Raw genomic sequence first — 22,497 nt, 5'->3', positions numbered from 1 at the left:
AGTTTGACCGCGCCGGTCATTAAAGCCATAAACCTGGCTATCAACGCGTGAAAGGGAGTGCTACGTGATGTAATATAAAAGGGGCCCAACTAAAACATGTGCGGGGGGTTAGCGGGAGGTGGCACTGGGAGAGACCAGGCTCACAAAGCAGCACGCGAGCGCAAGTTCCTTAGGTTACAGCCAGCATCGGGAAGCCCTTTAAAGTGCAGTTATTAGCTATTACATCAGGGCTCAGGGTCCCGGGTGTGCCTTGCGTTCCCCCCCCCCTCCTCCTTCCCTTTTTTTCAATGTTTGGCGACGTTTGCAGGCGCCGTGACCTTTGGTTCGCGTCGTTCCGTGTGCAGAAGCGCGGCAAGAGTGGCGCGCTCAGTGAACAAAGCGGGAATTAATTTGTGAGCGGGGAGGGAGGCAACGCCATCATCACCAGCAGCAGCAGCAGCATCATCACCAATTGGTGGATGCACTTTCTCCACTGCAGATGATGCTGCCTCTCCGTTACAGCAAAAATAATCAGTGTTGTTACAATATTTGTGTAAGAATACCGTATTACAATTACACGATTATAGCAACACCGTGGGCATTCTAACCACGTTATCGTTTTTTTTCAGAACGTAATTACTCTCACGTAATAGGAACGCCGTGAGAATTATAAGAATATCACGGTTAGTACAGGTACCCAATGAGCAATATCATATAACGCCATTGTCAACGTTATTAAAAGACCATCACATTTCGAGCAACACTGTGGTCATTATTGAAAAGGTCAGCCTGACATATGCACAACAACCATTATGGCAACACCATCAGTAGGCCCGTTACATCTATAAGAACACCATCATTATCATGTGGGTGCCGCGGTGGCGATGTATTAACTCCCTCGCCTGGGATGCAAGAGGTCGTGAGTTTGATCCTGACCCTCATGCCTGTATATTTGGAGTTTGCATGGATTTTTTTCTAGGTCGTCCAGTTTTTCCTCCACATTTCGAATATGCGTTTAGAGTATTTGGCTGCGATACATTTCCGCACGATAAGCCACTTTGTTGAGCTATCATATGTGGTCAGGTTGCTTCTTAAGAAAATAGCTTCATAGCTCAGTGGGCCTTACCTGGTAAAATAAAAAAAATAGTTTAGTTTTAGTTTATCATCGGGAAAACCAGAACCATGGTTCGTACAGCGCGCACTGAAGTCGGTGGTCCGAGTGTAATTCTTGACCACGGATGTAACATCTGTGGTGAGCGATATCTGAACCTGTCCTGCCCCCCACACCCACGCGTCAATCTGCACTGGCCAGAGTGGTCAAGTATGGTCAAACAACTCCCGTTACCCACAACGGCGTTGGAGGTACCTTCATCCAGCAGTGGATTGACAGAGGGGCTGTAACGCCCCCCCCCCCAACCTCTAAATAAGCTCACACGCTATGTAGACACAAAGGAAAGGAACACGCACATTACAAATGAAGCACACACACACGTACACACACACGCCGAGTCGCAGACACAAAGGAAAGGAACTCGCGCACACAGACAAAACGAAGAGGAACACACACGTGCAGCCACACACATGCGGTACACAAAGGCCACACAGTTGTACGCACAAACACAATGGAAAGGAACACGTAACTCACGCATGCAAATTGCACAAACACTCACACAGACGCACTTAGCCGGCGGTACGCTCAGCATCACCATCAGCCATCAGCAATCCACTGCTGGATGTTGGCGTCTCCAAGCAGTTCCCATCGCTCACAGGTCCTGCGATTCAACAAGTCATCAAGCGCATGCCACACACGCCGATTCCGTCATGAGTCTCAACCATCATCCCTCATAGCCAAGGCCACCACGTATCGTCCTGCCCAAGCCCACTTACTTTTCGAGACGGTCAAAATTATGTTTTTTTTTGGGTGTTTACTTGGTCCGTGACCAAATTGCCCGCAATGCGCCCGATCTTGGAGGCTAAAGCAGAGAGAGAGGGCTTAGCCTGGACATTGCTGGGATGGGCGGCCACCATCTGGACACAGATTGCAGCAGGAGGCGCTGTGAAGCGCTAGAGGGCAGTGCGGCGGTATCCACCAAGCTTCAAGCCACTCCGCCACTGACACGCGTGTGGTGTGAAGTCTCCTTAACGTATTCACCACGACACGCCAAAGCCTGAACAGACTGTAGGCGCAAGTTCTGTTAGCAAGCACCTATGAAGGCCAGCACCATGCCCGGCCGTCTTTGTCTCCCCAGTGGCGATGTTTACACACCGCACCAGGTAATAATTTTGAGGCTGAATCGACCTAGGGGAGGCCCGGGACCGGTTCAGATAATCGTCACTGGTGTTGGCAGTGAGCGAGAATCTAACCCGGGTCGCCGGGTTTATAGCGCAGCGTACCACAACCACTGGCTGTACACATGAAGATTCGTACGTTCACCATCCTCTACAGAGACCAGCATGTGCCACGCAATTCTCGGTGCGAGTTGATGAGTTGATGAGTTGCTTCTTCACCACGTCCTCGATCTCAGTCCTAACCGCTCGGGGTCGGTCGTGTCGACCTGAGCGGCAGCACGGCGTGGCCAAGACTTCATCAGCTGCGTTTACAAGCCCCGAAACTCGAAGGATCTGGAGAAGTCATGCTACCCCCCCCCCCCAAAAAAAAACGTATCAGGTTCGTGAGAGATGACGATGGTTTGGGGAAGCCTTCATCCAGCAGTGGATTGACCATGGTTGCCGAGGCTGTAATTGACGAATATTCAGGCAAAAAAACCCGACAATTATCCCACTTAAAAGCAAGGCTTATGAGCGCGTCACCTGATCGTGTTCACTCGTTCCACTTGGTCGATGAGTCTGGCACGTCGTATGATGATGATCATTATTCTTGTTGTTGTACACGTGCAGCCTCTTCGTCAATCCACCGCTTGACGAAGACCTCCCCAAGCCGCCGCGTGGGGTCGCGGGGTTTAATTGACCATAACTACAACCACGCGGGCCAATAAAATATAATCGACTCTTGCTTGACGCGCACGAGTCACTCACTCAACTCGCTCCCTCTGCACGTGTCACTCACTCATCTCGCTCCCTCTGCACGTGTCACTCACTCATCTCGCTCCCTCAACACTTGTTACTCACTCATCTCACTCCCTCAACACGTGTCACTCACTCAACTCGCTCCCTCTGCACGTGTCACTCACTCATCTCGCTCCCTCTGCACGTGTCACTCACTCATCTCGCTCCCTCTGCACGTGTCACTCAATTCGCTCCCTCTGCACGTGTCACTCACTCCCTCAACACGTGTCACTCCCTCAACACGTGTCACTCACTCAACTCACTCCCTCTGCACGTGTCACTCACTCATCTCGCTCCCTCTGCACGAGCCACTCACTCATCTCGCTCCCTCTGCACGTGTCACTCACTCATCTCGCTCCCTCTGCACGTGTCACTCACTCAACTCGCTCCCTCTGCACGTGTCACTCACTCCTCTCGCTCCCTCTGCACGAGTCACCCACTCATCTCGTTCCCTCTGCACGTGTCACTCACTCATCTCACTCCCTCTGCACGTGTCACTCACTCATCTCGCTCCCTCTGCACGTGTCACTCACTCATCTCGCTCCCTCTGCACGTGTCACTCACTCATCTCGCTCCCTCTGCATGTGTCACTCACTCCCTCTGCACGTGTCACTCACTCATCTCACTCCCTCTGCACGTGTCACTCACTCATCTCGCTCCCTCTGCATGTGTCACTCACTCCCTCTGCACGTGTCACTCACTTCCTGTGCACGTGTCACTCCCTCTGCACGTGTCACTCACTCCCTGTGCACGTGTCACTCACTGTGCACGTGTCACTCACTGTGCACGTGTCACTCACTCCCTGTGCACGTGTCACTCCCTCTGCACGTGTCACTCACTGTGCACGTGTCACTCACTCCCTCTGCACGTGTCACTCACTCTGCACGTGTCACTCACTCCCTCTGCACGTGTCACTCACTGTGCACGTGTCACTCACTCCCTCTGCACGTGTCACTCACTGTGCACGTGTCACTCACTCCCTGTGCACGTGTCACTCCCTCTGCACGTGTCACTCACTTCCCTGTGCACGTGTCACTCATCTCGCTCCCTGTGCACGTGTCACTCCCTCTGCACGTGTCACTCACTGTGCACGTGTCACTCACTCCCTCTGCACGTGTCACTCACTCTGCACGTGTCACTCACTCCCTCTGCATGTGTCACTCACTGTGCACGTGTCACTCACTCCCTCTGCACGTGTCACTCACTGTGCACGTGTCACTCACTCCCTGTGCACGTGTCACTCCCTCTGCACGTGTCACTCACTCCCTGTGCACGTGTCACTCACTCTGCACGTGTCACTCACTCCCTCTGCATGTCACTCACTGTGCACGTGTCACTCACTCCCTCTGCACGTGTCACTCACTTCCTCTGCACGTGTCACAAACTTCCTCTGCACGTGTCACTCACTTCCTCTGCACGTGTCACTCATCTCGCTCCCTGTGCACGTGCCAACAACGGGCGCATCGACAACCGTCACTCGCACGGTGCCATCTCCCCCCCCCCCCCTCCCACCAGGGAAGACGTTGCTCGTGGGTGGCCGAGAGCGTTCCCCGAGGTGAGATCGTCGGGAGGAGAAGATCCCTCCAACGTCCAGCGAGGTGCTCAGTGGTGGCCGTGAGTCGCAGGGTGACACCGCGAAATAGTCGCCCACAGAGAGTCGCCGCGCTGCGAACCTTGCCCCGACCCCAGTTCGATTCGCGGAACCGGCTGAACCGTCACCAAAGTGGCTTGACTAGTGTGGTAAAATATGCTCACTACACACACCCCCCACCCCCACACCTTCATCCAGCAGTAGGATTGACAAAGTGCTGTAAACGTGGTAGTAATTAATGCTTTAACATGAACAGTGGAGTGTTTATCGCGCGGCACATCGTGGTTATCGCGATGTTAACCCGGCGGCGACCTGAGTTCGATTGGGGTCACGGATGTTCCATCTGCACCCATTCTGCCCCCCCCCCCGCCCGCCGCCTGCCTTCCCCTAGTGAACGTACTGACTAGCGTGGTGAAGCATGGTCAAACAACCCTCTGCCCCCCCCCCCCCCCCACAATCGACACGGTATGGGGAGACCTCCATCCAGCAGTGGATAGACCAAGGAGGAGGAGGAGGAGGTTGACCTGTGGCCGTTGTGCACGGGCGGCGGCGGTTCGTGGTGTGGCCGTTAGGGACGTCAGCCCCCAACATCAACAACGACGCCTGCCGTTGCTGGACGCAAAGGATGGCAACTCCACATTCCTCCGGCGGGGGTGGGTGGATGGATGGGTGGATGGGTGGGGGGCAAGTAGATCCGTCGGAGGCACCACCGTAAAAACAAAGTTTTTCACTATAAATCCTTTATATGCGTGGCGGCTTGTAACAATGTTGATGTTATTCTTGGTTCTTTCGGTAAAGTCAAGTAGAAGGGAAATAATAAAGTAATATAAATATAATTTTTTACGTGTTTTATCTTTTTTCTAGGGAAATAATAAAATAATAGAAATATAAACACATTAACATTTTTTATTGTTTTATCTTTCTATTATTTTATTATTTCCCTTCTACGTGACTTTTCCGAAAGAACCAAGAATACGAATCCCTGCAGTCACGAAAGCTTTAAATCAAAATTTAATGTTGATGTTTTTTGCGTTTGAAGAGAGCTCCCCCCTCCTTTACGCCGTCCACGCGGTGAGCGACGCGAATTAGGGGACCGAAATGTTGTCTCAGGCATATGCGGCACGAACTCTTCTCTGCCAGTAGGAGGCGATGCTTGCTATGTATGCTCCCGGTTTCATAAGTTGCGGGTAATTTTTAGAATTGGCCGAGTCGTGTCGAATCACGTAAATGAATCTTTATCTGCGGATGTTGATGTGCGTTAATACATCGGCAACAGTAAACCCGGGCGGATTCAAACCGTGAACCTCTTGCAACAGGCGGCAAACCCACTATCGCTAAGCCATGTTACGAGAGCCGGTCGTAAAATTAATCTTTATACTTCAATTGATAATTTGTCCATGCAGCAATCAATGTCACAAGTTCAGTTGTTCTGGGCTTAATACACAGATCGTACGAACACGCCGCTTTGGGTGCTGCGGGAACAGAGGAGGGAACTCATTGATAAAGCGCAAAGCTTGATAAAGTTATCAGGCTCATGACATTACATATCTATCATTCACGATACAACGTGTACAAACTGACTTATGCCACACGCATGTGGTGATAAGGCGACAGATTATCGAATACTTAGACGATTTCGACTGATGTTGGCAGTGGTGCGTGCACAAGCACGACAACACAAACATTGGTGACGTTCCAGGCAATGGCTAATTATTATTTTTTTAAATACTGTATGTATTTCTGTTAAAGCAATATTATTTAGGAATTTTTGAGTTGTTTTGTTAAATTACAATAATGCTCTAGCAGGACGAGAAACCACCAATTGCAAAATATATTTCAGAGTATGATCATAACAATCTGGCCCTTTAAAAAATGTGCACATGCCACAATATACACTCGCATCTGTACCGTATGTACTATTCACAACATGTACCATGTCCACTCACAGTCTCACACGCGCACACTTAGAATGCATGTACAGTAATGTGTGTGTTCAAATGGTTTTTGAATGCTCAGAGTTTTACCAATTTAGAAACGTGCACCTAGGAGCCCCATAAGGAATACCTGCACGAGAGGACATTCTCCCCTATAGTGTCCCCACGGATGGGTCAGCACAGTACTCCCACCCGACTCTCACGCAACGGATACGACGCATAAAACAAGTGGGCAAGGCAACGATTGACACGAACGTCATCGAGCATTGCCTGTGAGTAAATGCCTCGTCGTGAAGTGTCCAATATGTCGTCTTCTTCCCCCCCATGCCCTTGGCTTCATGCACCAGGCTCACCACTGAAAATAACCTCCAACGAAACCCCCCTCTATCCCTACCTCCCAAGATGTTGCATGCTCATCATCTGTGTAGTCGCCAGGAGATGACAGCACAGCGATGGCTGAATCCATCTGTGTGGAAATGTTGAGTCTCATCCCCTCATATGCATGTTGTTATCTCCTCCACGTACTCTGGTTGCGTCCAAAATGGAATAGGAATGACCAAGAACCTAAATGCAGAACCCTCCTGGAAAATAATCGGTGAGGCTTTCTGGCGTTAAAAAAATATATACAAATTTGCCATTTTGCAGTCTTGAGGTTACGATACCGTTGAAAATCAAATCAAATGTAATTGTAGGGTATGTAGAAATACATCTTTAAAAAAATTATATCTGAAAGATAATTTAAAAAATTGCAGACAGACATGCGTCTTTTTTTTTTACAATCCAACTCAACAAACAGCATTTGCCATGCACACAACGCTGATAAAAGTGTCCCGTGCAGAACCCTGTAGTACATTCTAGCAAGTGGTTTAATGAGAATGGGCAGTGGGGCTCTCAGTGCTAAACACGGGAGTGGGTGTTGGGGTGAAGGGGGGTTGACGCATGTCACATTGCGGGGGTGGGTTAGAGGGCTGGAGGGGGTAGGAAGGAGGGGTAGAGTGCATGAAGTGGGTGGAAAGGGGAGGTAGTAATTCTAGAATCCGAGGGACGGGTGACGGAGAGTCCGGTGAAACCAATCGTGAGCTGCAAGGCTTGTTTTAAAGAGCCGGGCAGGGCTACCCTGTGCGTTTTGTGTCCATCCCAGCGCACCATCCGTCGCACACCGCAATTCACGCAAGCAGTGAGCCAAGCCCTTCACTGCTCCTCCTCCTGCTGCTGCTGCTGCCTTTGGCCAGGCACCATATAGACCACCGCCGGCACATCTTTCTCGGATACAAGTAGCGGTTGGATACCGTGTTATAAACTGCGTTGTTCATGCTTCGATTCTGCTGCCCTCTGAGAATTTATTCGAGGTAAGTAAGTGGTACGTGACGCACTGCACGGCATCTGTACGTTCACGTTTATTGTCATTTCACATTGTGGGCAATTTGAAGAGCCAAGTGGTAATGCTGGATATATAAAATGTACACGCGTGTGGTTTGGCACAGTGCTATTTGTGCAGGTAAGCAATCGGTATTAAACGACTAGACGTGTAAACGCTGAGACGTGTAACAAAACTTTAGTGCAGGTGAGTGCATCAGTGCCAGTCCATTCATAACATTGCGCGTGTTTTATTCTTAAAGCCAAATCGGAGAGTCAGAACAGCCCAACATGAGTACAGTCGACAGCATGTGGAACTGAAGTTATGTGAAATGCACATTGCGTACATTTACATTTGGTGTGTGCTGTGCTTTGTATTCGCTTTTGTGTTCTACTTCTCTTTCAGGGCTCCCTTAATGGGGAGAGTTAGAAACTGGGCTCGGATAGAAAAGAGACTTTGAATCCAAATTGGCTCTTAAAATATATGCAGATTGCAAGCATTCCTCTTTCGACTGTTTTGTCTGCTACTTTTGCACTTATTTGCTTTGATGCTTGTTTCTAACCGTGATCTCCCTTTACACAATATGCTTGTAATCTCAGCGGGCACTTGGTTGTAAATGAAAGATGTGTGTATGCATACATTGCATGTACTCTGGAAACCCCCTTTTAGATACGTTTCAATGAGAGGCATCGTAATTGAAATAATTCCACAGTATAAATACTAATATTTTGCCTTGTGCCACAACTTTTCGATCATTTGTATTGTAACTAAACACAGAGATGACTATCCCAGTAGGGGTTTGATACTATCGTACCTTTAAATAATTTTACCCTTTGCACTGCAATGTAAGCGTGTAAGTTTTTGTTAGTGCGGAACATTTATTTGTTTATTTTATACCTCGTTTGCACAATTGTGCATTTGCAATGTTAATCATCATCATGGGCGTCCGGTGCTGGTCCAAAAAGGACAACTGGACTCCCCAGGGTGGGTCACAGGAACATCGCAGAGTCCTGCAGTAATACAGGTTGCTGAACTGCGATATTGAATGCCATCCACATTCTCGCCTCTGATTGTAACGCGTTTGAGATGACATATCAAAACCACCACCAAGCTAAAGTAGTGTCATGATGTAACATTTAAAACTCATTGTCTTCTGCCTCAAAGCAATAACGTGGTCCTTATTTATTTCCATTGTTGATCATGAGCCAGTGAATATATGTTGAACTTCTTTCGCACCGTACGTCGCCAACCGAGCTGATCGGAGGTGCGGGGGGGGGGGGAAGGAAAACAAACGAAGCACAAAAAGCAGTTAAAAAAAATTAGTTTTCAATTTAGATGAGAATTCTACATGCATACGGCAGGGACCAATAAATAATGAATCTACCCATATGACAACCACGATTAATGTCCCACAACGTTTAGTGACTTTTGTTATCGACCCTAGTGGGATGATGGGCTGAGACAGCCTCGGACTCGACATGAGACCTCATGAGCTTCCTTCCGAACGAGTCAAGCGCTCGACTACAGCGCCACCACGCTGCAATTGTAACAATTCACCCCAACGTGACAAGAAGACGCGTTACGAACCTGGCCACCTGAGTTATATTCCTGGCCACGGCTAACAATCAATGGCGAGTGATATTTCTAGATTTGAAGCTTTCGTGACTGCAAGGATTCATACTCTTTGGTTTTTTCGGTAAAGTTACGTAGGTAAAACAATAAAATAAATGAAAACAACTAAATTAAATCACGACGTTTCAGAGTGATATCTCAACCAACCCGCACTGTCCAGCAATGGTGAAGTGGTGATGCCAATCTCCACTGCTCATCACGTATTGTAGTATTATTATTCTTGTACCGTGCAAAATCGACAACGGATCTGTGCGTGACTTCCCACAATGTTTGTTGCCATCCCCATTTCCGCCAACAGCAGCAGCTGAGCCCAGAGCCATGCCGGTGCTGTCCAGCCCAGCCATCGCCGACCGGGTGAAGGCCAATTGGCGCCTCCTGCACCCGGAGGACCGTGACAACGACGCCGGGGCCGTCACCCTGGATGACAGCCTCACCAGCCTGCAGTGGCTGCAGAACTTCTCCATCGCCAACGCCGACCTGCCGAGGCCACCGGGCCAGCAGCAGGGCCGCTCGTGGGCCGCTGCCGGTGGCCCTGGATGGGGTGACCTGCTCGGGGTGGGAGCCGGCCCACCTGCCTCGCCGACGGCGGGGGACACGGCGGGCAGCACGGGGCCCCGCACGCCGGGCAAACCCGTGAGCGCAGCAGTGATGGCACAGGAGCAGCAGCAGCAGCAGACGGAGATCGATTACAGGACCAACGGAGCGGCCAAGCCACCTTACTCGTACGCCACGCTCATCTGCATGGCCATGCAGGCCAGCAAGAAGAGCAAGGTGACTTTGGCCACCATCTACAAGTGGATCACGGACAACTTCTGCTACTACCGCCACGCCGACCCCTGCTGGAGGGTAAGGAGACGCACAGACACCTGGTGGAGAGAAAGGCAGAGAGAGGCGATCACTCGGCTGTGAGATTACACAGTGAAATGAACGAGGTTGTATTTTTTTGTCTTTGTTTTAACGGTGTTGAGTTAAAATGTTGAATTGCCTTTTTTATTTGAGTGAATTATTTAATTGGTTCGGAGCTGGGTGTCTTTCATTGCCTCATTCAATGAACATGTAATTTGCCGTATCGTTAAAATGCAAAGCCTTCTCCAGTGTAATGAGTGGACTTTGGGTGGTATAATTTTTCATACTCGTGCATTCTCTAGTAGTTCATTGTACAACAGCAACAGGTGAGCAAATAATGTTGTAGATGTAAAGTAGATTCCTGTACCGTATTAACATCTCGTACATGCATTCGCTGACTGGAAGACATGAATATAGCATTAGGCGGTGTTGGTTTAAAAAAATATTATCTGGATTACTCAAGTGATAATTGGGTGTAGTTGTGATGCTATAAGGATTAAAATCTGCACATACACGCATTCGTGACAGTGAAATTAACACAATGCGTGTTTATTTTGCACTTCAATATATATGTTTACACTTATATTAAATTATGTCTTCAATTATACACCTTAAAGGATAAACTTACAGTATTACATTTTTAGGCATTTCAGCTTGTCTCCAAATAATTTCAGAACTGTATTTTTGCAGTTTTTCTGTCCATTCTGAAATTATAAATGTTATTCCAAAAATTAAATACAGTACTGTACATACAATTTCTCATTATATGCATGACACCCATCACGGTGCTAGATTCGTCGATAGAGGAACGTGAAAGCGAGGCTGGAGGATACTTTAGATCCTTGACTATCAGGCTGAATGAAAATGGACTTCAGCCCGGCTACCGTCCACTTGCTACTGCACCAATGGTGTGTACATATGTCAGGTCCATTAATCACCACGTTAAACACCTTCATAAATCATCCCACTTCCCCACTTCTTTTCCTGTGTCCTTCATTTGCCAACCTAAAGTGCGGGACAAAACACTGGATTCACCCTCAATGTCATCCATGTTTCCACCATCAGCACCACCCTCACCATCTTTACGACCACGCCTCCCCACCCACGCCCATCTCCTCCACGGGCTGAAGAGGTGGGTGGTGTTGGGTAGTGGGGGGCGGATAGGAGGGTCTTCTAGTGGGAGCAGTGGTGAAGTGCATGGGTTGGGTGAGTGGGTTTTGAGAGTTTGTGTCTAGAGTTCAGCATTTTCTCAAGTGGCACCTACTTTGGCCTTAAATTGCATGGGAAACCCGGGAAAGTAGATTCCACTGTTCTGCATTTGCCTAATACAGTACTGCTATAAATCCTGTCCACCTCTTTTAGAAGCCAAGTGCAAAGTATTGTGCTTAGACAAAATGTCCCTCTATGTACGACACGCTCATCCTTGAGTCGAATTGTAAAGAGCTGCATGAAAAGCACTGGACGGTATTAAAGCAAAATGTACAGTATTTATTATTGTTGACTGTACATCTCAGAAATAATGATTCGACTTGTGAACAGTTCTTGCATATACTGTAATTCACTGCATACACATTCATAGCCATCACATACACACTACGCCATACAAAAGTAGCTTTTGCAAAGTTTATATTGTTATATATTACCCAGAAATACCTCACCGAGTCTCAATACTTTGTCAAGAGGGCCAAGCATTGCTATATTTGACCATTTCCATTAAGTATTTTACTTGTGGGAGGAATATCTGGAGAGCCCCACGCATATGAGGAGGTAACACTCGAAGCTCCACACACACTCTACATTCAAGAATTAATATCTGTACTCTCATCTCTTGGCCACCTAGTATCAAGCCTACAACACCTAATAACTGTAGTCCCAGTCTTCTGCCCAAGTTCTATATTAACCAGGCTCAGCTTTGCTTAGCTGCCAAATTACTGGACAGTATAATGAGGCTGGATGCATTGAGGATAATTTGGGTCGTATATTTTAAGGATGCAGTTTTCTGTTTGGAAGTATCACTAGTTACACTTAGTCACAAGGTGCCAGCTCGCATTAGGAGCATCATTTTTTCACGTCTGAACCCAATCATTGCTCATCAGCTTGTCATAATTCAGGTTGTGAATCAATACAGTACTTAGAGTGGGGAATGGAGGGCGAAGAGGTCAGTGCTGAACCAGCACTACTGAGATCCTGGGTAAGAATCTAGGGCAGCCATCCATGCTAAAAAAAAAAACATGTTCTCAAGTGCAGTGAGATGATAGAACCTCGTCACGAAAATCTGCAAAGTAAAAAAAATCACACTAAACTAGGTTTTGCACTTCACTTGTTTAGAATTGCAGATCTGATAATTAAAAAAATCGGGGTTCACTTCACAGGAGAGTGTATGGGAAAGTGCGACCCCAACAATGAAAAGGATGAAAAGGGGTATTGAAGGATTTTTCAGGAGAAAAAAAGTCGCATTCGTGGGCCATTGCCTGACGCCAAGGGGTGCACTGCTCTATTGAGATTTGCAAATTTATTATTCATATCATGATGCTGTCTACACAACTGTAATCAGAAAATGTTTTAATACGTTTGTCTCATTCTTCCCATCTCAATTGTATTGATTATATTTTTCTTTATTATATCGTTTGCATTAAATCTGAATGCTGTAATCCCAGATAATACATAATCGATTTTCGTGCATTCATCCTTGAATGCATAATCACCACATTACTCCCACAGCCAATAAAGAAGCTCCACTGCCAATGTGCTCTACTCCAAGTGCGCCAGAATACGCTCTTGTTCAAAAAAATGCCTCTCAAATATAAACAACAATTAAACTGCCCGTTGCTAAATGAGTCTTGCACCATTTCATGCAAACTTTGATTTGCTTGCCATTGTCAAGTCTAACACAAAAGACGCTTCCTGTTTCCTTTGTAAGTGGTCGTGCTAAAAGGCAGCCAGCCAGGCAGGCAGGCAGGGTGGGTTAAAGCCCAACAGGTGCGCAGAGCACGTGTCCTCCACGGGTCGGTCATGTCGGAGGACAGACGTTTTGATTTAGCAGCTTGTTGCTACTCGAGTTGGTACCCGATTTTATTTTCATTCAACAATGTCCCGGAGCGATTCAGTGAGTGCCGCTTCAACTCCTGCGCTCGCAAACAACCAGCAAGAGTTGTGCGTATGACTATTGTACGATACAGTTTAGTCGTGTCTGGTGACATACGTTTTGATTTGGTAATGCAGTACAGTTTACTTTGCATATAATATTGTACAATACTGAATTGTGTAAGTACTGTGCACTGCATACGTATACATGTTTATGAATGTACACCACGTTATAAAATAGATTTGCAGGAGGACACCCGTTCTTATCAATGTTTACATTGGGGACCGATATCCATGGGGGGTGTGGAGGGGGGGTCGCAGAGAACGACAATTTAATGAGGAATTTCACTTATCCGCGAATTCTCATCCGCCCTATACATAATGGTACAGTACAAAGTAAAGTGCTGTTGTATTTCAAAATACTATGCATGTATAAACAGATATACATCGCATAGCGTAAACGCCAATCGAATGGTTTAACATGCTGAACAGTAAAATGCTGTGCTATCAATAATAGTCAAGCGTCGAAACAATCTCACAATATAGGGCAATTAAATATTTCCAATTATAATTTATGTATTTGATATCGCAAAACCGCAGGAAATAAACGTGGCAATGTTAATACCGTATATACAGTATACGTATAAATTACATAAAATAATTTGACGGCTCTAAATATAATACTTTACGGACATACAGTATCTGTTAAACTCAGACATACATTAATTGTTTGTCTAGTTTTCTACACACTTTTTCAAATTAACGGGTTACAACACACAGTAGGTGATGTGAAAAGGCACCACCAACAAGATCAGGACACATACCACGCACGCCGACTTTTGTTTCAATGCTGATGACTTATTGCAACGTTTTGACTGAAGCTCATTACCAGAAGCCAATGGTTCAAATGCCCTCCTCATTGTGATTGCAATGCATGACATCTCTTTTATTAGTAAAAAAAAACCCGGAGGGCATTGTACACACCAACAATAACAACAAAAACCTACAATGCACCTTCCACGCATCCTATCTCGTGGGACGCAGCCTCCAGCTGGGTCCTTATCAGTCTCCACAGGAGCTGTTTTATTTGCCACTGGTTCCACTTCATAACACTGCACACAAGCAATGCACGGCGGTGCCGGCTGGGTCCAAGAGAAAAGCGAATTTTTCGAACTACTATTTAAAAACCCAAAAAGTAGCGATATGAAAAAAAAGCCCCCTTGTGGTTTTGGGGGCAGATGTTCAAATAAACACGCATTAAATTTGTCTTGAATAGCAATTTATACTGCTGTGCCTGCCATACGCAAGTGGTTTTCCCACATCAAAGACACCACTTACGAATGTATTTATTTCATAAAAGCGCGGTAGACACTGCTATATTTATAACCACTATCGCCGAACAGCAGTGAGAACAGCGATTAGGTATTGCCCTGTTTATTGCCTGGGCATGGGTCCAGCAGTGGGGGGCGGGGGGCTATAGAGAGTGATTAAATGGATGTTGTTAGGGATGTGGAATGCGGGTGGCGTTGTGGGGGGTACGGGGCCCCTCTGTGGCTGGTTGGGGTGAGCCCAGCACAGACGACGGGGCTCTGTGTGTGTACGTACGTGTGAGTTCCAAATGAGCCCACGGAAATATACTCAAGGCTGGGGCACATCCTCGACCGAATAGGATCACAGGAATGAGATGTTTTACGTAATTGTGCTGTAAAATGAACCAAACGTGAGATCAGTGTTTGGAAATTCTCGAGAACAGCGCAAATAATTGATATCAGAGCGCATTGTAAGGTTAGACCTGAATAATGAAAGCAATTAAGGGCTGGAAAGAATGACTTCGGTGATGGTGGCTTTTGTCATTTTCACAATGGCCTGCCTCAGTGCTAATCTGTTGCATGTTACTACATGCATTTATTGCCCAATCCAACATTACTCACGTTGCAAATAGAATGAACCATGTTCTTACAATGGAGCTAAATTACAGCTTAAAATTATTTATTCTGCAGAGGCAAATACATTGTTCAGCCTTGGCACTGGCGATTTGCCCAAGGTATAACTTTTCTGAATGCGAAAAGAACGTTGAAAACTGACTTATTAATACAGCCACCACAATTTTCTTGAAATACTAGAACACAAACCTCACAGTTACCCTATTAATACGGTAAATGTTAATTGCAGCGAGTTTCTTTTCAAATTAGAACGAAAACCTTTCGAAAGGATATTTTTTAAAAAGCGTAACGGGGCATGTTGTACATTCCCATAACAATGACTGATTATTATTGTAACAGTATTTTAAGTACAGCATTCATGTTTATTTATATTGCATGAATACTGTAAATACCGATACGTAATTAGCAAAATGTGCAGTGAATCCTAAAACATCGTTTTTTTTAAAGAACAGAGACATAAACAAACACTGTAGTTATGTCATATGTTTGTGTTTATTACGGAAGCTATTGCCAATGTCGTTTGTACAGGTGCAGAACATTTTAATTGTGGAATGTACCATTTCCCAAAGGAAATAGGGGTGTTTTTATTTACATTATGCCCACGGGCCGCATGCACTTTGTTCTTAAATATAGCACGCTGTACCGTTTTTACCTTTTTTTTTTACTTTAAACGTGTTAACTTTCTTATTGTCCCATAATCACCTATTAATATTACATTTGCACGACCTTGATTTTTTAAAACATTTACCTTTGTCAGAGACAGACAATTCGTGATATTTTTTTGCTCTTTATTTAATTCACAGACACCGTGCTAATGGGACGTTTGTGTGTAAAAATACGAACTTGAACCGTATTTGAAAAATATTTAATGTATCAGTCAATAAAACAAATAAATGTTAACATACTTACGACTGATTGATGATAGGTAATATCTGAAATAGTGAAACATTTTGTGTGAAATTTACATAAGAAGTCATGTTGGTTAGGTCAGGAAAACTGTCAGAATGTGTTTGGTTCTGAATGCCGCGTTAAATGGAAATAAACAAATTCAATAAATCTTCTTGGTTCTTTCGGTAAAGTCACGTAGAAATTCAATACAGTTTGGAAAGGCTATCACTTAGATCTGCACATAACGTATCTCCTTCACAAAAATGTAAAAAAGTTACTAGGCTGTCAGTCTTGTATCGTGTAAGACTATCACCTTTGAAAGTGTACAGTGTTAAGATCTAACAGCGCCTCCGATTATCACGGTTTGCTGCATACGGTGCGAAATAAATTCAACATGCATCCATACACCAGCGTGCATGTATTAGTGCATTAGCCGTGCGTGCAGCAACAACAGCACTGGTTGACTTACATTCGTTGGAAATTGTGTTAGTCTAAAAACATCTAAAGACAATTGATAAGCACAGTATGGTACAAGAGGATTCACGTGATGTAAACCTAAATTTAATAGTATTGGATTTGAGATCTAATGCCCATGTCCAGATGCTGAGGGAGTATTACATATGCATTCATTCAGCAGTTAGAATCAAATAATACACACGATTCATGCATTAAATTGTGCGTGTAATAAAAAAGGTGTGCACATGAAATGCAAATGTTACATTTTGGCTCATGGAGTGAATACAATTGTGCAAACCAGACAGAGCAAACGGGAAACAAAACAAAACAGGCTGAAAATGAAAAACAATGGATTTTTTAATAGAATCATGACCCCAAATTGTCAGAATTCATCAAATTGCCATACGGGGTGATTTGTTACATGCACATCTAAGTTGAATTTCTGTGTTTTCTCCTGGCTTCATGAAGTATGATGTATATACTAGGTGTTAACATCTCACCCAGGCCCCAAATGACTTCACACAAAAGCCCAGAAAACAAAGTGTATGAATGCAGTTTTTCCATACCCAACTCTAAGGATAGACACTCTGTAGTAGGTGGGGAATCTCTTACTCCCCTGGTCTCTCAATGGGGGAAAGATGTTACCCCCTGCCCCACCTGTGCAACCATTAATACTTCCCAGAACCACTCCCCATTCACCGTCATCATTTTCACCATCATCTATCGACTCCTGGATCAAGGCGTCCCCAAGCCATCAGCATACTTTATCCTCACACAAGCTGATTTCTCCTCCATCTCCATGGACCACACTTCCCCTGTCTTGTTCCCTCCGTTGAATCCCTGTTAATTGATTGAAAATTGTGATTTTACCTTCTTCTTTTGTATGGATGATGTAGATGCAGAACAACAACTACAATTTAACATTTATGATGATATGATATAACTTTACCCAACAAGTGGAGAGGGTGGCACAATTTATTAATTACACGTGAGGAAACCTTACCATAAAACGCAACTAAATGATTTGTTTACATTAAACTTTGACTGATGAGTAGGATGAACACAATTTCAGAAGTGGCAGAATTTAACCAAAACTACTTCCTGCAAAGACATTGGCACTTCTGTAAAGAAACTAATTGTATGTAATGTATGTACAAAAGGTATGCCTCTAACCTTGATCATTTAAATGTACATTCCACCCAAATCTTAATGCTGTGCAAGCCATAAACATATTTATCTGAACAAAATATTATTTTTTTGTTCGAACATTATTATCTACAAGAAAGAAATTTTCAAAAGCAGAGAATGGCCTTTTGCAAATAAGATTTATTTTAAATTCTTAGGTTTGGGATGTTGTTTAACGAACAAGAGAAGTGGTAAATTGTTTAAAGCATATTCTACACAGGCGGCGATGTTTACCATCTTTGGTATTTCAAGATGCAGTTCTATGTCTGTTGGCCCTCTTGAATACGAGACATGTTGCTGAAAGACCAGTCTTAATCTGCTAAGTCTGAGACACAGACACACTTAACACAAGCACTTTCCCTTGCCTTTTGTTTCTATTATAAAAGCTTTGTTCATTTAATATGGCTGTTACCAGCTCTAACGGCAGTATGTTTTAGGGTCATTCCAGTACGCTTAAGGCTCATTCAAACCAATAACATAAGCTTTTATTCCAGCATTGTAAAATAATAACAATGAATACATCGTTAGGTCTGTCAACTTTCAGGAAAATAAATGACATTTTAAGAAAGGATTATATTTTTCTATTATTCAGCACCAAGCCCTCTGGTGTTTTGGTATTTAAAAGTCCTGATGGTCCGTTAATGATTTTTTAGAGTTTCTCTGCACCCCTATGAAAACAGTGCTTTAATGTATGCAAATGTTTATTCGGATAAGTATTTGTCACTTCATTTCTAAGGGTGGCCAGGCATTTTTTGGGCTGCCTATGCATGCTCTCGTTTGCCAAACAGAGCCTAATCAAGTACCCACTAACAGCACTTGACAGCTCAGCTTTGGCAATAGCAGCGTGATATCTGAAGGACGTTCGCTTTTCAGCATTTATTTTGCACTTTAAAATTGTTGCAAGAATTCACTGCGTACACTACGTGTTACAAAAAAACCTCACACTTGATTGTTGACGTGTGTGTTTTTTTATCACCCATATTTAGAATTCCATTCGCCACAACCTCTCGCTGAACAAGTGCTTCTCCAAGGTTCCACGGCAGAAGGACGAACCTGGAAAAGGGGGATTCTGGAGCATCAACCCCCAGTATGCAGATGTGGTGGCCAACGGGCTGCTGAGGAGGCGGCGAATAAGCACGGCGCGCTGGGCCAACAACCCCATCTCGGCCAACAAACCAGGCCCATACGGCCTCCCGCAGGCATCGTTAGAAAGCCGTTCGCCCTCAGATCTGCACGCCCACCAGGACTGCCACAATGGCGATGCCGCCGCCTCCTTCCAGCACTTTCACAGCGAGCGCAAGAATAGGCCAGAGGTGGCACTAAGCAATAGGCAGTTTTTGGCACAGGAGGAGCAAAAGGACCTTGGCTCGCTAAAGGGCAGCTTCGACTGGCAGTCGGTGCTGCACGACGTATTTGGCTCAGGCAGCGGCGACAGCGGTGACAGCGGAGACGCCTACGCAGCGGGAGAGTTCGAGGCGTCGTTTGCGCACGCCGACATCGACCTGACGGTGCACGGTCGGCACATCAACCCGCCGCCCGAGTGGTGCCAGCACGCCCTGGAGCAAGTCGACCTGAGGGCTCACGCTCCTACATTTGACGAGGAGCTGTCACTCGCGATCAGCTCTCTTCGCCACCCTTGGGAGGAAGACGCCGAGGAGTTCCTGACAACGACAGTCAGTTTCGACGAGGTTTTTGATTTTGCGAGCTTCCCAGGACATGCCTCACTGTGGGACAGGCCAGAGGCCCTGCTGTGATTTAGTCCTCCTGGTGGTTTTTTTATTTAAAAAACAACATACAATGTGAACTCTAAAACATAAAACTTTCTGCAGACTTAAACACACGCATATACACTAAATGAGATCTAAGACACTACTCTCTTGTTTTGCAGTATTTTGATAACAGAAAACTTGTTTGAATGCATGATGCTTATTTTTAATATAATTGTTTTCTTGGGAAAGAGGTGTGCCTACATTTGAACTGAAGATTTGTATTGTTTTAATTACATTGTTGAATTACATTGTGATTTTAGTTGCATTTTTATTTCTCTTCAATTTTCTTTATAAACAATGAAATAAGATGCAAATGTAACAGATTTTAGTAGAGCGTATTATACTATTGTATAACAATTTTGACTTCTTTTTTTAATTGACCATATTGCTAACAGTCTTTTGCACTGTAACTCATTTATGCATTCCATGAGCATTACTAACCGAATGGCGGTCGCCAGGATTTTAAGAGGCACTTGGGAAAGGGCAGTAGGTTTCTTCATTGGGTTGGTGTTTTCAGCTGTAGGATGCAATATCCTTGAAGGACTGGAAATCAGTGGCAGATAATGCATTGTGTATGAGGGAATGGTTGTGGGTCTGCTGATGTTATGAAGAATGAACGGAGGATTGTGGGTAATTTGCTGTTGTACCAAACTGTAGCAATCCAACCTGGTGACAACCCTGTAGGCGTAATGACGTAATAAGAATCTGGAACCAAGGTAGGGCCGTTGTGTTAACCTATAACAAAATGTAAAATATATATATATAAAAAGGTGTGGATATGTAAGCTAAAATTGTCAACAATATACTATGCTGATATTGGGTCACAGAAACTGTTAATTTTATATCCTGAAGTGGCTCAAACATTGGTCACTGTGAAATCGTTTTAAAGTAATTTTGACAATGCAACAATGATTGTAAAATATTCTCTTTTTTCACATTGTTTTACTGGATTGTAATTTTATAGTCATCGCAATTGATCTGGATGCCTGTTATTACAAAAAAAGATTACAATAATGATTCCTAAATATAAGACATTCTGTCCAAAAGACATGGAGAAAAGACCCCCAACATCTTCGGTGTTTACTGGAACAGTCATTTATTGAAGACAAACTTTTGGATGATATATATGTAAAAAAAAAACACTTTACAGAGTTCTATGGAGAGAGTGAAAAGATAATTTTTCTAATGTGCTGATGGAATCCATGGTGTGGAAACGGATTGTGCTGTCACGCCTGAATGCTGAGAATTATTAAAGTAGAGAGTTACATGGCTGAGTCATATGAGGCATGTTTGCTGTTCACTTTCCATGGAATAAAAAGGAAAGGTAATAAAAAGTGATGGAAAAGAGTTTTCACTTGTTGCCAATTTGACTTATTCATCACTGGTCTGAATATGTATTCAGTAACTGCACTAAAACATCATAATCATCATCATACATCATTCTCATTATCTCGTAAGAACCACCATAATTATTCAATATCCATCATTCCCATTAATACATACATCTTTATAAAAGGGAAATGTGTGAATATGTGTGTCTTTTCGAAATGTTGAGCATACTTCCCGACATGCAACAAACTTTAAATTTGGCATGTGTGTAGCTTCCAGACTGTACACAATGCAAAAAGTATAAAAATAGACTTTTGCATTTGGGGTGGGGGGGGGATGGTTGCAATAATGGATATATTTTGCATGGCAAGTGAGTGGTGACGTCACATCTGTGATGTCACCCGCATGCGGCAGCGTTACGCAGTGTGCCTGCTGACGTCACGCATCCCCCCCCCCAAGTCTCGAGCGAAGCCGGGTAGTAAAGCTAGTTTAGAATAAATTGAAAGGCTAGAAGAGCCAAGACTGAAGTGGTATAGTACGTACAAGGTGGATGGAGAAATTCCACCTGAACTGGCTGGGCCATGCCATCAGCCTTCATCTGGAGCCTGGAAAATGGTTCACAAAGACATGGATGAACACTGGTGAGATGGAATCAAACAACACAGACAGAGGCAGTATCTACCAGTGTTATATGGGAAAATCTGAAAGTGATGGTACAAGACGGAGAAGTGTAGGCACTGGGTTTCTCTTTGTGCCAGTCATGCAGGATATACCAAGTATGGATGGAAAAAAAGAGGCAAAGGCATTGAAAAATAGAATACAGGACTAAGGAGAATAACACCTCCGTGAAAAATGCATGAAGAGGTATTATCCATCAATAGACCCAGCAAATGCCTGGATATGGATATGATTGATGATGTTGATGACACAACATAATTGTCAATGATTGATTAGAACATATGCTCATTGCCCAAATAAAAGCCCATTGTAATTCAATTTATATTTCGCCTGGACAAAATGGGTTTTTTAATCATGGCTTCAGGTGGCAGGAACAAAACAGTTGTTGGACATGTTCAGTTTGTAATGCCAAGCAGAAGGTATGCTTTAATTGTGTGGTTTGTTTTTTGACAATCATGAAATTTCACCATGTGACCATTTTAGTGTGACATTTCTCACAAAAACAGAGCCCCTAATGCCCATCCCAAGATGTATTAAGGAAATTCAACGTTATATTTAGTTGATCTATGCCTCATAATTCTTCACAGTCTTCACAACCCTCCGAGTATCCTGTGCAAGCAATCCATATAATGATGTGACCTTCTCACCTGCACTCACAGCACACACACCGCTGCAGGTGTACAGCCTCCACATTTTGAAAAGCACAGAGCTTTGCTTACCACCCTGGCAGAATGCATTTGAAAATACATTATCCCACCAC

At 44.7% G+C, this 22,497-nt stretch overlaps 1 protein-coding gene across 11 annotated transcripts; it reads left to right on the top strand.

Moving 5' to 3' along the window:
- Window positions 1–4,471: 4,471 nt before the first annotated feature.
- On the top strand, window positions 4,472–21,078 carry LOC133347719 (forkhead box protein J1-B-like). Of its 11 annotated transcripts, none has more exons than XM_061560228.1 (4): window positions 4,607–4,785; window positions 5,124–5,289; window positions 9,861–10,405; window positions 18,948–21,078. In XM_061560228.1, the coding sequence occupies exons 2-4, from the start codon at window positions 5,262–5,264 to the stop codon at window positions 19,713–19,715; spliced, it is 1,341 nt and encodes a 446-aa protein (XP_061416212.1). In that variant the 5' UTR covers window positions 4,607–4,785; window positions 5,124–5,261; the 3' UTR covers window positions 19,716–21,078. The 11 variants fall into 11 exon arrangements, with proteins under 11 accessions (XP_061416217.1, XP_061416215.1, XP_061416218.1 ...); XM_061560227.1 differs by having other exon boundaries at window positions 9,858–10,405; XM_061560233.1 differs by lacking the exons at window positions 4,607–4,785; window positions 5,124–5,289 and adding an exon at window positions 4,472–4,600 and having other exon boundaries at window positions 9,858–10,405.
- The last annotated feature ends 1,419 nt before the right edge of the window (window positions 21,079–22,497 follow it).

The sequence above is a fragment of the Lethenteron reissneri genome, chromosome 26, assembly GCF_015708825.2.
Source record: "Lethenteron reissneri isolate LAM-NWPU_2019-01 chromosome 26, ASM1570882v1, whole genome shotgun sequence".
Taxonomy (NCBI): domain Eukaryota; kingdom Metazoa; phylum Chordata; class Hyperoartia; order Petromyzontiformes; family Petromyzontidae; genus Lethenteron; species Lethenteron reissneri.
This window is presented reverse-complemented; position numbering and strand designations above follow the sequence as displayed.

Coding starts and splice junctions, on each gene's coding strand:
- LOC133347719 (XM_061560227.1), top strand. CDS start 5,262: ATGGCAACTCCACATTCCTCCGGCGGGG. Junction 5,290..9,857: donor TCCACATTCCTCCGGCGGGG/GTGGGTGGATGG, acceptor TTCCGCCAACAG/CAGCAGCTGAGCCCAGAGCC. Junction 10,406..18,947: donor ACGCCGACCCCTGCTGGAGG/GTAAGGAGACGC, acceptor ACCCATATTTAG/AATTCCATTCGCCACAACCT.